Genomic DNA, 17,309 nt, shown 5'->3' with positions numbered 1-17,309 from the left:
GATAAAGAAATGTAATAATGTATTGCAGCACTTTGCACCTCACTGAAAATCTAATTTCAGCCATGTTGTAGAGATGTTTACACATAACTGCTTGTTAATTGATTGCTTTATTAAGCATAAAGCCTCATATTTTATGATTTCTAATTATCCTTCTGATTTCCTTTGTCCCTGCAGCATAGCATAACTGCTTAAGTTTTTTTCTCGAGTTCTACAACATGCACACTACTGCGCAGAAAGTTTTAGGAGGACGCCTTTTCTAAATAAATGTCATGACTGTCGGTCATATAATGGCATGATGAGAGCTAAAGAAGCTGTGTGAAACCCTTTGATTAAGGTCTGAAAGACATTACTGTCTGCAGCCACTACTGCACACTCCCAACTCATCAGGCAACAAAGAACTTAGTTGTCAAATTTCCCATGACGACAAAAACGCACACTCATCTAGTTTAGAGAAAAAACTTCCCCTTAACATGAGCTGAACATAAAAACCCCAAAAAACGTACTTTCTAAATTAATGCACTTGATCCCAGTCAGTTCAGCAGGTAAGTAAAATGCATGGCCTGGAGCGATTTCTGCTGCATGAATGGAGCCTTTTTTATCCTCACAAGGAAAACTTTTCCCTGGGGACGTGGAATTTTAGGAGGGTTTCCCCTCTTAAGTATACATGCACGGATAAACTTTAAAGGTAAAATGTAATTTGCAACTTCCCTTCCTAGGTAAAGCTGTTTGAACCAACTCAAATGCAACCTTTCACACAATTTCAGATGTGCATATTTAAGAAAGTGGCTTTAAGCAATGCAAGAACGAGTCTTTTGTCATGGAGGTGTGAGACTTTTGCAAAGCAATGTGCACTTTAGGAACTAAAAAAAAACTTACCGTTTGGCTCCTTTACACTTGAAAGTTGAAATTTGCTGACATTACTGGATTCAGTGTCGGTGCCATGTTGCTGGAGAAGCGATGCAAGAAGGAATAGTAATAAAAGGATCATTTGGATAAGTGGTGGTTCGCGATCACAAAGCTGTAATCTGGTCAGGATCACCACAAACATGCGTCATGAACGGGGCAAAAATGCTGTTTTGGACACATTTGGAGTGTAAAAGCGATGAGTAAAATCCACATAATCTTAACAGTCAGCTCTTCCTTATGAAAAATAAGGACCGCAAGCAACTGATGAATGAGAACAAATCCTCTCCAAGTCTCCCAAACTTGTTTCTGCTGCTCAGTTCGAGTGCGCACCTGTTGGCGCTGTTGAAAGTCGAATATTTGAGCTGAGGGAAGTTTAAGCAATTAAAATCCCGGCAACATGGTTGGAAAATCGCCTTTATGCACGCATATCATCTATGGCACAGGATGATCAAAAATGCACAGATGCATTCCGGCTCAAATGCGCGCTCGTGGTGCGTTCTACACTCCGTGCTATGAATCCCGGCAGATCTTTACGCATTAGACCCGCAGCTCTCTCACACACAGAGACTGCGAGGGAGTCCAGCAACCCGATACAGTCCGAGCAGAGAAAAGTATCCGCAACACCGAGACGAGATCTGTTGTCTGGCGCAGTCAAGAGTCATAACTTGGGACACCGAGATAAAATATCGCTGCGCGAACAGGGTTGGGTTTTTGGAGACTGGCAACTGACGGCACAACAGGTGCTGCGCATAAAGCACAACTTTCCAGCCAAGGAAACTCCCCTGGATGTTAACCATTACGTTGCTGACTGATTCGCTGAGGTCCTTTGCAGTCCCAGCCTGCGCTCCAATGGCTTACTTTAACAGTTTTCAGGTTTCAGGGTTTAAACATGACTAAGCCACATCAGCTTGCCTGTCAGAGAAGGGATGGGATCCAGCTCTTGCAACAGTTTGTCCAGAAACCTCTACAAATAAATGACATTTTAAAGTATTCTTTCAGTCGAAATCAATAAATATACACATTGGTACAATACATAAATAATAACATTTTGAACAAAGGTTTCTGAATAGCAACACATAAATAAAACTTAGTTTCCTCACATTTTTTAATCTAGCGTTATGTCTGTCTTTCTAAATAAACGATTCTAAACTAAGAATAAACTATGATGATTAATGATTTATCACTACGAGAAAGTCTTAGTGTGACCCAGTCTGCATCCTTAGACGCCAAGTTTCATTTTAACCCGTTGCATCATCAATAATCAAATCTGGAATCCTTTAATAGAATAAGAGGTCAAGATGTTCATGACGCAAGTTCTTCATTCAGAGATATCCAAAAGAGCATTTTATAACCACTCTAACAAGCTACTTTAACTTACAAGAACAGCAAATTTAAGAGAAAGAAATGTCCACTTGGACACTAAATTCACTAAATTCAGAAACATGATCTCTCATGTTTCTGAGGGAAAAAAAGTTAAAGTGCTTCTCAATTTGTTATATCAAAGCAGGGACGCTGCTTGGAACAATACTCCCTCCTGTTTCCAATTTCCTTTTCTCTCCAGCACAGTGCAGTACCTCATCAACTGTGTTTCATGTGGTTCCTCCTACCCCATTGTTGGCTAAATCCACCAGTGTATCCCAACGCTGTAGGTCAAATCTGCTGCGGCACAGACACAACAATCAAAGCAGTTCTGGAGACATATTGAACCTATTGAGTTAGACGCATGATGCAATGCTGCAGCAATTTACCCCCAGCCTTGCATAGCTCAGAAACTACCGCCTCAAAGAGAGCACAAAGCTGCCTTCTCTGCAGCATCAAGGTCTGAAGGGAGTTTTTTTGTGCTTTTAATCAAAGTAAACTGCTTGAAGAAAAAAGGCATGGCACATTGATGCAGTCATTTCATAATTGTATTGCCCCTGTGGAGGGGGGCAAATGGAGGTCTTCATGTGCTTGCTGCAAGGGCCAAGGCTCTTTGTGTAAAGGAGAGTATCACATTCCAGCTCTGCAAGGGCCTGCAGCAGATGTCAGCACTTCACATTGAGGAATCCCTTTCGTTCACACACACACACACACACACACACACACACACACACACACACACACACACACACACACACGTTATATATGTGCACACTGTCTTTCACCCCCTGGGGTTTTGTCTGCAAATGAGTATTTTGTCTCTGTCCACATTTGATCGGCACTTCCACGGTGGTCTTGGAAAAATGCAGAGGCTTTGATACAGAGAAATAAAATAAACGGAGGAAACTCAGGGACGAGGTAAACCATTCGGGTCACAGCTTACAGACACAGACATGCCAACCGGTGGGAGGGGTGTACGTCGTCCACCAGGCCAAATCAGTTATCGGCTCTCAGATGAAACTCACTGGGCTTGCTTGACTTATTTGGGATAATTTTCAGTCAAATGCACAAATGTATTAATGACAATTTCAGTTGTCTTTCATACAAATCTAAACTGTTACAATCACAGGCTGGAGACTTTTGAGATAAATCTTTGTGCAACAACTGTGAATTTTGTTCAGACAAATTCTGTATGTCCATCCGTGTGTTTAAAAAGCTTCTACCATTAAAGAGGTCAGGCTTCTGAATGTTGCTGGCTGGACAGTATGTGGCAACTTTATTAGATCAGAGACATGGATGAGTTCTCTTGCTTATGAATGGGGTATAGAAAGCATTGTCACTTTGCAATCAATTGCCCCAAGCAGCACTTGGCTTTGAAACCAGAGCCCCCTGGTGGTGCCCCCTGGACCTGCAGACAAGCTGTGGCCCTCAGCAAGCTTCTTCCAGTTAAAAGTGTTGTGGACAATTTTATTTTACTCCTGGAAAGAAAATGTCAAAAAGGTTTCTAAATACTCATCTAAATTATTTTATTAAGATAATCAATCTATCCACTTTCCAATCGTCTTATCGTGTTTAACCATTCATCTTAATTATTTTTGATTTATCTTTACATTAAACACCCTGTTCCCGACCAGATTATACAAGTCTAATAGACTTGTATAAGTCTATTTCCTTTTCTCTAAGTCTATTATAGCTTACAGACTCTGTAAGCAATAATGCAAAAACATTTTGTTTATTTACGTCGCGGCAAATCACATTATCTCAAGGCACTTTACAAAGTCCATCAGCCAGACAGATTGGTTCAAAGTTTCCCTCTAGGGAAACCCAGCAGGTTGCATCCAGTCATTTACCTGCAGCATTCACTCCTTCTGGATGAGCGTAGAGCCACAATCGAAAGTCGCTGGCATTGTGTTGTTGATTTTGCAGCAATCCCTCATACAGAGGATGCATGTGGCGACAGTGCTAAGGAAAACTCCCGTCTAACATGAACCTGCAGAACCAGAAGTGTGAACGGCCATCTGCCACAGCCCACTGGGAGTTTAAGAAGACAAACAAGCGTATAAGAATTAACCGTCCCCTGTTGCGATTCTCCCAATGAGAGAACCCATACTTTAACAAGCCAGAGGAAGAGTACAGCTTCAGTACTGGACTCTAATACCTAAAACAACACAGGCCGGTTAAGATCCGGAACAGAGAGTGCCAAAACTTTTGCTTATATCAGCTTATATGGATCAGCAAAGACCTGCTCCAGGATTGGTCAATCCTTCCCATGTCCTCTTTGGGATAATTGTCACTGTTAGAATGTGGAACAGCCTGGCTGCTACCCACGTGTCCATTCTGTCCTGAGATAATGCGCAGGACCAGCTTATCTCGTTCTTCCACTCTTCAGGGGGTTCGTGTCGTGAGAATCTTCCAAATCCACTGTGGTCTTATTACTTTCTACTGGGGCCTTCGTCTTCTTCTCATAAACATGAATGTGATTAACGTCATGCAACCCTCAGCCATGTTCAAAGTCTACGGTGAGAGCAGTGGAGCTACAATGAACCACAAACCGCTAAGCTAACCGCCAACCTAGCTGCTAAGCTAACCAGATAGACCACTAGAAGTGTGCATGCACAGCCAGCAAGCGAAAACTATGAAGGACCGAGCAGGCACACTGGCGTTACGTGAGCGCATCAGAATGACACGTGGGACAACCAAGAGATAAGGAGATTCCCCCAGAACTTGAGAGACACAGGAGGGTGACATCAGGAACAAAACCCTGACCAATCCCTGCCCTTCAGACCAAAGTGGCATGGATTGGTTAGAGTTTTTACAGGCCTGCAGCTCTCACAAAGAATTGTTTTTTTAACCTTCTTTTTGTGAATACGTAATGTATTCCCGTATAACCCGCATAACAAAAAGTGTTTCTGAACGGGATTACCAACTATAGCTTTAAAGCATGATGGTCGTATGTTTGGTACTGTTACAATAGTCCAGACTGGATGACACCTCAAAAGTCTAGGAACAAGAGAAAAAACTTGTGGACCTTTGTGAGAGTCCATAAGTGAAAAGATAAACTGGATCTGATGACTTAATTTCCTTGGTTTTCTAACATGTAAAGGGCCGATATCATTCATCTATCTTCCAGCTTTCAATGGGTGAGAGGAAAGGTTGCCAGTCTATCGCAGGGCAACACAGAGACAAACAACCATTCTCGCACACAATCACACTTAAGGACAATTTAGAGAGGCCAATTAACCTTAAGCCAGGCATACACTGTACGGTATTTTCAATCTTGGTACTCAAATACACCTCAAACTGTACGACGTAACCTCAGGGTTTAAAAGTATGCTCGCGATATCTGTTCTTACACTGTGCAGCCCGACGCTCTGATGGGACCTGACTGCCTCACTGTACGTTCAAAAACCACGTCGGACTCAGCCCCGTACAGAGATGGCGCTACTCGGACTCGTCTACCCGGAAGCCAAATGTCAACAGTAGAAGAAGAAAAAGGTGGAAGTGTCGATGCTCACTGTTAAATATGAGGCTCACTAGAATGAAACGCGCTGCCTTGGCAGTTCTACGAGTTGCTCCTCCGTAGTTTGACTCCATGTCACACGTACCGCCGCCATGCTTCTCGTTTGAGAAAACATAAGAGCGGAGAGTACTGTTTAAGTACTCTCTTAAAAAAATCTTAAAAAAGAGCGTAGAGCCACAATTGTTAGATCAATTGTGGCTCTACGCTCATTAATTACTTTCTGAAAGTCTTTAATGGATTTAATGTCATCCAGAAAGCCCAGCAAGGTCTTGAGCGGTTCTGTATCATTCTTCTGAAGCGTCAGATAGATCTGTGAATCAATCTGAAACAGTTTCTAGTCCAGTATATGTAGAAATAGGCACACTAGTTAGAGCTCTTACAAATCTTTCCACTTTAGCTGTGACTTTATCTGATTTCTTTTAAATCATGAAGATATTTGTTTCCTACAAAGGATCAAAACTTAACGAAATCAAAGTGTTTGTCTTTGCTGAATCTTGTAAGACTTGATTGTGATCAAAGTTTCTTCTCACTAGGTGGCCACCAATCAAAGCGCCCTGACCCTCTGAGGCCTGGCCTCCACTAGACCTGCAGGTGTGCTGTGGTATCTGGCACCAGCATGTTAGCAGCAGCTCATTTTAGTCCTGGAAGTTGTGAGCTGGGGCCTCTGTGGGTCTGACTTGTTGATCCAGCACATCTAACAGAGATCAGGGGAATATGAAAGCCGATTCAACCCTACAATGAACCATTTCTGAACTATTTTGATTTGTAGTCGACGTATTGACCAGAGCATGTCAATTCTGACCTTTAATCAACATCAACCGCTTTTCTCAGAAGAAATTTTAAACAACCTCGGCTGACATTCTAGATCAGTCATTAAAAGGCTATGGTGTCCTGCATCTTCACTGTATGAATATTTTATGACCCTGAAGTGTTATGTTCAAAAGTCTTGCCCTAATGTCAGTGAATAAATTTAAAGGTTTATCCTATTTGAATTTGCTTTTTAAAATAATACTTGAGTTCTAATTTTAATGAGATGTGGGATGAATGCGTCAGACTCAGAAGTGAGCCAGTTTTAATGGATTGGGAGGATTACATGTTTGGATGCGAGAAGGATTTTGTCTACATTTGTACTCGACTCCTGCCGGCTCCTGGAGAAGCTGAGTTCTGATTCTGACACACAGAGAGAAACAGAACCACAGAACATGTGAGAAATGTTTTCCCTGGCCCAGTCAGAACCAAGGCTGATCAACCTAGCAGATGTTTTTGTTTGCATTGTTTGCTTTGTTATAAAGCCAGACAGGGCGGACTGAGATGGTTTGGACTTGTACGGAGGAGGAGATGGTGAGAATATCTGTGGAAGGTGAAGCTGGAGCTGTCAGGCGGGAGGCCGAAGAGGACATTTATGGATGGATGTTAAAGAAGACATGAAGGTAGTTTGTGTGACAGAGCAAAATGCAGAAGAGACAGATGACTTACTGTGGCCATCTCTGAAAGGGAAAAGCTGAAAGAAACTTTGTTATTTTCATCTAATTTCTGTGGGAAGTTTCTGCACTGATTGATGAGTTTTCCTTCCACACCTCCAACGTAATCAGAGTCCATCAGTGACAACACACAGGAGTTCCAGGAAAGTAAACAACCTTGTCTGACCCATATCTGTTGCTGTTCCTTACCTGATGTTCTGGTTCGTGGATGTACAGGCGCTTTGCAAATGTTCTTTTTCGTCTCCCAAATTCTTTGATTTTAAATTATTGATTAGTCCTCAACACTCTGGCCCATGGAACACTTTTGTTAAACTCCTGAGAGAGCAGTAGACCTCTTGATTTAAGTTATACCTTTAATCAGTTTGGATAATATTTCAAAGTCGATTGATGCTTTTACTTTTCAGAATCACCCAAGTCTAATTCTGTAAAAGTTAAGTTATTCATTTGATCGATTTCTTTTTTCTTTTCAGTTTTTCATGCATTTTACCACTGTCAATAATGAAGTAAACCTAAAACTTTTGTTGCCCTGGATATCTACATTATTGCTCTATTGTTAAATGATCATGTATCACATTCAAACTGATGCAAGAAAATAAAACAGTGACATCAATTAATTAATGGAAGAATCTTGATGTTCACAGCAAGTCACCATTTACACCTGTTCCATTTCACCTTTATGCCATCTTGGTTTTCTCTTCCCAACATTTTTCCCACAGAGCAGAAAATTTGTTCCCACAAAATAGCTTCTGGACTCAACAGATTTCTGGCTCAGTGCCTTCAAAGTAATTCTGGTTTGCATTGTAGTTATGAGACATAAGCTGATGGGGACGACCCAGCTTCCATTAGAACAATCTATTTATTTAATGACTGAGAGGTCAGATGCAGGGCACCTCCAGATTTCATCATTTTACTGGAAACCTTCACTCTGCAAATGAGGACTTTGCTTTATTAGGTCCCCAAGGGGCAATTTGTTTGCAGCAAGTAATAATAGCAGCAACCATCACACAATCACACAAACAATACAGACAATAGACTGGACAGAATGATAAGAAATGACTTAGAAAAGCTGAGAAAGATAAATCTAAAACACACATTTGTAAAAGACTGGAGCTGAGATTCAAAGTAAAGATTAACAATAAAAGCTGAAGTCAAAGTTAAAGGTAATGTTAAACTGTAGCAATTAGATAGTGACCTTAAATCAGGACCTGAGAATCTGCAGTTTGGGAAGAGGAATCTCAGAGTTGGGGTTCCTGTACGTAATGCATTGCTAGCGGGGGAAAGTTATTCTGTTTTCTTTATTTAACGAGATCAAGATTGGCTAAAGCTTAAGTGAACACGTATGATATGGGTTTGTTTGTGGTTATGTACAAGACAGACAGGAAACATTCAAATAGAAAATTAAAACTTAAACCATTTATGGGTTAATCACTGAAATATTTTGAAATATTTTTGCTTTAGAGTGTGTGAAGTGTGTCCATGATTTACAACTATCCAGCGTCAGCCTCACAGCCCTGTGGTTTCCCATAGTGCTGCTGTTCAGTAAGAAGGTCCAGGACCCACTGTGACAGGTGGCGGCCCACTCCTGACAGCTTGTCTCTCAGAAGTCCCGGCTAGACGGTGTTAACCGTAACATGATGTTCACCATAATTCAAGACATTTCCATATTTTTGCACATTTCTTTACTCCTGTAATTAGTCTGTTGTGGTTCTTTATGCATAAATACACATGCAGGTTGTGCACATTTTTCAAATCACTCTACTCAGTTGCACAATCTTATTATTCTCCGTATAACAAATTTAACATTTATCCAAGCTGTAACTTTGCCCTTATTGAACATTCTCTTATTCTTACTTTATGCTTTCAGATTTTTACCCTCGTGTGAATCTGCATGCTCCTTTAGCCTTTCACTTTGCGGCTGGTTATTTCCATTCTATTCTATTCTATTCTATTCTATTCTATTCTAGGTGGAATAGAGCTGGGGGCAGGAGTTAAATGATAGCTGGTAAGCAAGCTGGAATAGATTCAAAGATCTCACAAGGGGCAAATATGGTTGAGAGCCTTCTTTTATTTTTGCTTTATTGCTTTGAGTTGATCAGAGTTTCTAAGAACCTCTCAAATGAATTTATGTTTCTCCGGGGCATAAAGAACAAATATTTGGCAATTAACACTCCGGCTGGGTTTGAAACAAAAAATAAATATGTGGAAAAGCCCTTCACACCCACTGTTAAATATGGTGGAGAAGCTGCAGTGCTGTGAGCCGGCTTTCCTTCCACAGATAATGATCCAAAACCCATGGTCTTGTCAAGAGGAAGCGTCGAGATCCATCACTCAGGACGCGTCAACACTGTAAACTCTGCAGAAGAAAATCTAATGGTGGCCAGGTGGCAAAAGGGAGTTGAGCAACATACTGAGATGAGACGCCAACAATTGCACAACAAATAATTTTCTTCAAAGGTCAATATTTAACAAGTGAATTTTCCCATCTCCTCAAAGGCATATAAGTTAAAGGTTGTATTTGTCTAAAGTTTCCATGCAGGCTTATGCTATCTGAACCAAGACCTGGTTTCTGTGCCCTGACGTACGATCCTTGCCTTGTGTTTTGAATTGGTTCACTGATTCCTGATGACTGGATTCCGTCCCACAAACTCTGACTTACTGTCATTCTGCCTGACGAAGCTGCAGGAAATAAAGCCAGCTCTTACCTACGCTTACATAAAACTTTTTATAACACTCTGTGCATGTGAATTGACCGGTTAAGTCGGGTTGTGGTGCCCTCCCATCTTGATGTTGGGGTTCACCTCTCGGGTCCTGGGGCTGGTAGGAACCCCTCTAGCAGGCCAGTGCCTGAACCTGAGAATATAAGTGGCAGGGCGCCCCTGGGCTTCAGGTCCCCGGGGCTCATGGAGCCGTAACTGGCTGCTGGCGGAGCCCACGGGCTTCGCCATTGTGGCTGTTGAGGGGGTTCCTGGGCTCTGTCTCTCCTCTTCCCTGGGATGGGGGAGGAAAGCCTTCCCTGTGTTGCAGTCTTGGACACCTTTTCTTGGGAGGTCCCTTCAGGCATCTGGGGTTTTGCTTCCCCTGCGTCTGCCTCAGTGCTCTGAAGGGTGGTCTTTGGCTCCTCACAACCACTATATAACCTTATATATACAAGCACACTCTCACAAACACCTACAGGTGCTTGGATCCAGGTACTTACAGATTCACTTCCATAGAAAAAACACCTGTTATTATCATTAGCTGTCAATTCATACATCTCGTATTAATTAATCCTGTATATTCTTCAGAGATTTTATCAAGGCGTTGGTTGTTTGTATCTGTAATACTTTATCGGCTGGTTCTGCTGTTCTTTTTATATCTCTCTTTGCTGGTGTAGAAGCAGACTCAGAGGATGTTATATTTCTCTCCCTTTCCACTCCTCTTTCTCTTTCACCTTTTCTCCCTTTTAGCGTTTTCTCATCTATTTATCTCCTTTTTATCTCTTCTACCTTCCTGTTTCTGTGTCGATTTAACATGAAATAGACCCAGAATCAGAATCAGAAATGCTTTAATAATCCCAGAGGGAAATTACAGTTCTAGTACAACCATCCATCACATAAATCACAAACATTTTGGGGGAACGATTGACTGAGGCCTTGCTGCCGAGGACCCCGCCTGATGCGGTTACCATACGGCGATGCCTTTAACTCTAAACTCTAATAAAACCTTGTGCATATATAAATCAAGCCGAGCACTATGGTGAAAGCAGCAAGGCTTCACTTGTGAAAGTAAAATCTATTAGGCGCTTTTGGCGTTGAGACAACAATTCTTAATGCTACACTGCCAGACAGGACACAAAAATAAAATATTCTGTGACTGGCTGTAGCCTATAATCAATTTACAATCAATATATCTCTGTGTATCTACATATATCTATGTCTGTCTGCTCTTTGACATGATTTATTTTATTTGCATTCCCACAATATCTCAGTCACTCTGAGAGAGAGAGAGAGAGAGAGAGAGAGAGAGAGAGAGAGAGAGAGAGAGAGAGACGAGCTTCTTTCTCGACCAAATATGTTTTCCTGCTGCAAATTTTAAAGAACCACCCTCACTTCTAAAATGAAAACAGAGACATTGCTTAGCAGTTCATAGAGAAAATTAGGCGTGTCTCTAGTAGTGATGTAGTAGCAGAAGAGGGATTTGCATGCCAGATATTATTAGATCCAAGTGGATTGCATTAATCCAGGCAGACACATTCCTGGATCTGCACCCTGTTGTGCATCACACCCATGTCTAAAAGCCAGAAAAATGCTTTTTGGAACCAGCACAAAAGAATCTTTGTGCTGAGCTGATTGCATTGCATCAGTGCAACATCAGGACCATGGCCTGGGTCATAAATTGTTTATCTATATACATGTGGGTTTGGTTAACTCGTGTATTTAAATAAAGCCAGATTTTGTGTGTCTCTGCTCTGTCTTCTAAAACCCCCCAGCTGGTTGTGGCTGATGGGCGTTCACACTGAGCCTGGTCCTGCTGGAGGTTAATTCCTGTTAAAAGGGAGTTTTCCTTTCCACTGTCCCTGCAGGCATGCTTGGTATGCATGGTCGGCATGAGGGTTTCCTGCAAAATGCCAGTGACTGTCCACTGTGGCTCCATGCTCCTCCAGGAGGAGTGAAAGTTGCAAGTCAAAGACTGGATGCTACCTGCTGGGTTTCCTTAAAGAGAAGAAAAGTTTTAACCCAATCTGTCTGAATGATTTAATAGAACTGACTTTGTAATGTGCTTTGGGATGAAGAGTTGTGAATTGGCGCTATTTAAAGAAAATGCATGAAAAAGAACGGGGAATATATTATGACAATCAGTGTGGAGTTGTGATGGACACATGCTGGTCAAATTATCCCAGTTTTGTATCCCTGTTGAAATAAACGTCCTTCTTGTATGTTTCTTGTCATGTTTTACACCTTATGGATTAAAAATAGGTAATAAAACACATAATCTGCAAAAAACAATTCTGACTCTGAAACAAATCAGAGGAATGTTGATGGAAATGATTCCCAAATACAGACTGAGACTTGTTTTTTAAACAGAAAAAAAGATCTTGGAAAATTATCGTAAAGGAAGTTTTATGTACGAAGACCAGCTCAGATTTCTTCATTTGAGCCAAAAATGTGTTAATACAGAACTTTTACTTGAATGTGAGTGAAAAGCAAACATTTTAATTTGATGCAAGTAATTTGAGTGTATTCAATAACATTATGTTTCAGGGTCACGTTACCCACACTTATAGAGTATGTCAGGACTTATGATCTGAGAATTTAGATATGATGTTGGCTAAGTTTTCTTTTTTCCTTAGTTGCTGTTATTGTTCTTTTATCCCTTGTTCTTTGCATAGTATCAAGTTTCAAGTATCACTTCACTGTGTCCCATTTGGGAAATTCTCTTTACAGCAAGTTGGGACAAGAAAACATAAACAAAACCCATGCACACAGAAACAGCCATATAATGAATTTAACACAATAAAATCAGTAAACATCTGTGCACAATTATCAGTTAAAACAGGCTGAACAACAGACAGATAACCTTTAAAATGTAAATGATGGCCTGGTTAGTAAAAAAGTTTTTCCATCTCTTTGGTCTTGACTTGTGATGTCTGCATCTCCTCGGCAATGGTAGTAGCTCAAATTCACTATAATGTGGGTGATGTGAAGAGTGAATTATTTGTTCTGCCTTTTTGCAGGACTCTTGTTAAAAATGTTTATTCTAAATTGGGTAATCCCACTCCTATAATTTTGCCAGCAATTTTTATAATTTGCTTAATCCTGTTCATGTTTCCAGCTGATAGACAGGTGATAAAGGCGGATTCAATCTGAGGCTTTTAGAAAACAGTAATCAACTTCTGTTTAGTTGTGCTACTTGAATTGTGTTACCATCTGATATTTGTCATTTATCCCTTTGTGGTTTGTTCGAACTCCACCAAATATTGTATGAGTTAGTTACTGTTTTTCTGAATCTATTGTTATTAAAGGACATTCTGTTCAGCAGCACCTCCAGTAATAAATATCCTTTGAGTTTGTAGGAAATCCGACTTCTGTCCTCAAACTTCCTGCTGGCTCCACGTTTGGATCCTCATTTCAACCTTGAGAAAAATGTATCATTGCGCAGGTGACTTCAAAACTGGGATGAAACTGTCACTTTGATTAATTCTTAGTGGGATGTAGCATGATTGTAAAAGGCAACACTTTGAAAAATCAATCACCAAACCTCAGATTAATAGATCACATGTTCTGGTGCACAGATTTTTCTCTGCCAGAATAAAAAGATCTTAAAGCATAGCGGAGCACACTTGAGCCGACACTAAACAGCTGGAGAACATTGAAGACCATGAGCCGAGTGATGCATTTAGTTTTGGTACCTCATTTATCCTGATAAGGAGCGTTGACAGGTTTTTACTACTTTGACAAGCTAAACAGAGATAAATGACACAGACCTGCTCACACAATCATAACGGTAATATAATATTATCAGTTAACCTAGCATGAGTGTTTGTGGACAATGAGGGAGTAATATATGGGAAATATTTGACTTTTAAGGATCATTTGTGTCCAGAAGCATCCTTGCGGTGAGGTCGCCATATAAATCCATGCAGCATTGTCCCATCACCTTTTCCATTACCCATTATCTACTTCAATCTGTCAACATTAAAATACATATTGTGTCTCCACGCCGCCCCAGTGGTTGTTCTACTTTTGCTCTGCAAGCACATGAAGATGGATGGGTGTATAATAACCTGGTTTATTTAGTTGGGAACAACCCAATTCCCATAAAATCATAGGTCTTGATGTGCATGCCTAGAGTTCTCAGTCCTGTCCAAATACAATGTGGCACACAAAGAATCTGGTTATTAAACTATTCATAATCACTTCACATCGGTCTTTTTTGCACAGAAAAGAAGGCATTTGACCCTGAGAGCATGTAGTGCCATTAAGTGCAGTGGTCCCATCATGTTAATCAAAGATTCAAAGATTATTTATTGTCTCCAGGTGTTACCAAGGTGTAATTTATTTTTGGCCACTCTGGCTAAGAGTACACATAAAAAACTTGGGTTACATTGATTTCTTTCTCATTATAGCATTCAAAAGATTAAAAAAATTAAAATATAAAAATTGAAAAGTTTGTATGAACTAGTTGTCTTTTCATGAGTCACAGATAACAAGTAATGAGGTAGTAGAGTGCCTTTGTGCAATGATTCACAATCAATCACAATAAATCAATGAATTTCAGACTTAATTTAAATGTACATTTAGATATTCTGAGATATTAGTGTGCAAATAGGCAATAACATTAAAGTGATTGTAACATATGATGGGCTAGTGACAGTGGGGGGATTTTTAACGTGTTGGGCTGCATAAAAAACTGCATTTTATAAAGCTGAGATATTTCTTTAGATGTTACCACAGATATAACACTATTCAGCACAGAATACCCTTCAGTGTAAAAGAATATTAACCTTTTGCCGCATAAAAGTCCTTTAGCGTATATGATCCATGAAATAACTTCATGCACAGTGTCTTTTTACTGACTGAATATAAAAATTGATAGGATGATGATATTTGACAAATATTGTGGATTATCATACCCTTTCATCTCTTGCCCAAAACTCTACCTCCAAAAATGAAGGTCGTAAATCATCAAATCATCCGTTCTTAATGGTGATTTCATCAACTTACTCTGAGACCAGTGTATAAATTTTAGTAGAAAACAAGTATTTGTTTTACAATTAGGGCAAAACCCCACCGATTACAGGGCAAATGAGTGAACACAGGGAAGCTTTAAGCTACAGGCTCTCCAGGGCCAAGACAACAAACAAAACACCCCCTTCTGTAATAAAATACAGCTCTATCTAGTAAACAAAAAGTTACAACGGCTGAGCTCCCTGTCTAGACTCAAAACAGGAGGAAAGGAGACTGCCCTGTCAGCTTCCACCGTGAACCAAAAACACTTGTCTCTTTAGACGTCCACATTTACTGACACAAATACCGCCAAGCATCAGACGCCTGCGAAGATCCAGACACCATCACCCTGATCACAGCATTTTACCTCTGAGTTTACCTCCTCTGACCAGCGTACCTTCCTCCAAATGCCTGGTATGCAAGAAAGTATGTTCTTTTTACCGCTCTTCCATAAAGGGCAGGTAGCTGGAGTGCATGACAAATATTTTTCCTGTTGACAGATTCTCCCACAGAGGCCGGCCAGTTTTATAGTCGTGCCATACTGAACAGTGCTCTGTTAGCTGTTCAAGATTTGCAATATTGTTTTAATAACTTGATCCTTGATTTAAATTACTCCTCGTTTTTATCCTGATCTATCTGGTGTGTTCAGTGGTCATCGTGGTTTAATTTATTCTATAAACGTCTCTAACAACTTAAGTTTGAAACAGCTGTATTCATCCTGAACAATAAAATACACATAAATAACCATTCATCACATACATTTTATTTATGGGATTCAGTGCAAAGGAGAGCTGAAATAAAATGGCAGCAACATTTTTTTTTTTTTTTTAGTGTGTCCTATTTTTTATTTTTTTTTGGCTTTAAAATCCTGCACTACTTTTTGTTGGTCTATATCCCAATAAAAGTCAATAAAATGCTTGGTTCTAATGTGAAAATGTGACTTTAAAAGGGTATGGATACCATTGCAATGCTACCTGATGTTTGATCAGAGATTATCTGATTTTTATCATGTATTCCGGACAAATGATTTAATTTTCGCTGCATTCCGCCTCATCTGCGGCTGCATTCATGTTTTGTGCCACGCGTTCCGGGACATGCTCCGTGCGTCCGATCACGTCCGTGGATCTCCCAGCGTCTCCCACACAAGCTGCCACAAACAGTGAAGCATCACGTGTGATGCGAGAGCATTTGGCCCAGCTGGCGTCACGCAGCGGCCGCCATCAGCACCGCGGCTGTCCGCGGTGCTGATGGCGGCGACGCTCCACAGCCCCACGCTGCCGCTACTGCGCATGTTGCATGACAGGTACACGCAAGCCTCCATCTTGGGCATCCCGAGCCGAGGCGAAAGGGCAGCCGCCATATACACTCTGATTCCAAAATAACAACAAGCGGACGCGGAAAAGCCCTCCGCAGAAATTGGCAAATTGCCGAGATGTAACTTTTCGTTCCTAAATATCAGTTTTGCTTCGGAGAGGTGAGCGGAGAGCAGAATGGGAAAGAAAGACAGCGACTGGTCTGCGAGGCTCTGATAGGCTTTTTTTTTTTTTTGTTGTTGGCACAATCAGCTGTTGTGGATTCATTTTTTTCTGAAGAACTGACAGCAGAGATCCCCGAACGGTGAGCGGAGCTGTGCATGTTTGGTGATGAACGACATTCAGTTTTTTTTCTTTCTATGTGTTCATAGCATGAAGTGAAATCACACCCTCGGCTTTACATGCATCGGCATCTCCTCCCTGCATCCCCCCGTCATGGTGGCCGCTGTTTGCCGTCAGTGCGCCCCCCTGGTGCTCAGCGCGTCAGCCTCTTACTTACTTCACTCTTGTTAGTAAAAGACCCGAAGCGAGCTGCAGCTACAGGTTGGGAGAGCTCCGGGTTGCTTCCTCCTTTTGCATTTGTTGCATATCGGCGTGAACAACAGAGGGCAGGCCTTAGGATCAGGGTATTCTATACGTTTGCGCGCTGAACAGTTCAATACTAGCTGTCAAGTGTTAGAAAAGAGAAGTTTATTTTTTTATTAATTGCTTATTAGTTTTGAAATCACCATTGCTGGTTTAAAACAGTGAACCTGCATCTAAATATGAGGGGTTAGACATTATTGAAAGACAAGAGACATGACCAAGTAGCCATGGGCAGGCAATGTGAGTCAGTGTGACACAACCTCTGCATGCAGAGCCCGCTGGCCCATTAGGCAAATACAGGCAAATGCTCTACTGCCATGGTCTACAGGGGACACTACAAAATAATTCATCTTCAATATAATAATATTAAAGCAAGGTATTACTATTAACTAATAATGGAAAAGCTAACACAGTCAAATGTAAAGCAAAGCCAAATTAA

At 41.0% G+C, this 17,309-nt stretch overlaps 2 protein-coding genes across 3 annotated transcripts in view; one reads left to right on the top strand and one right to left on the bottom strand.

Annotated features, from left to right (window-relative positions):
* Positions 1-1,683, bottom strand: part of pdgfc (platelet derived growth factor c) — a 54,316-nt gene extending 52,633 nt beyond the window's left edge. The window contains exon 1 of the mRNA XM_012876917.3: positions 877-1,683. Within this exon, the coding sequence (XP_012732371.1) occupies positions 877-1,048 (172 nt within the window). The 5' untranslated portion in view covers positions 1,049-1,683. The remainder of the gene's footprint in view (positions 1-876) is intronic.
* A 14,483-nt stretch (positions 1,684-16,166) lies between these two features.
* glrbb (glycine receptor, beta b) overlaps positions 16,167-17,309 on the top strand; it is a 40,133-nt gene continuing 38,990 nt past the window's right edge. Inside the window, exon 1 of one of the 2 annotated variants that reach the window (XM_012876941.3) lies at positions 16,167-16,589. The gene's annotated coding sequence lies outside the window, so the exon portion shown is untranslated. The remainder of the gene's footprint in view (positions 16,590-17,309) is intronic. The other variant, XM_012876940.3, reaches the window with a different exon arrangement.

This window comes from Fundulus heteroclitus, chromosome 23 (genome assembly GCF_011125445.2).
Source record: "Fundulus heteroclitus isolate FHET01 chromosome 23, MU-UCD_Fhet_4.1, whole genome shotgun sequence".
NCBI lineage: Eukaryota > Metazoa > Chordata > Actinopteri > Cyprinodontiformes > Fundulidae > Fundulus > Fundulus heteroclitus.
The sequence above is the reverse complement of the archived record's forward strand: the minus strand, read 5'-3'. Positions and strand labels throughout refer to the sequence as shown.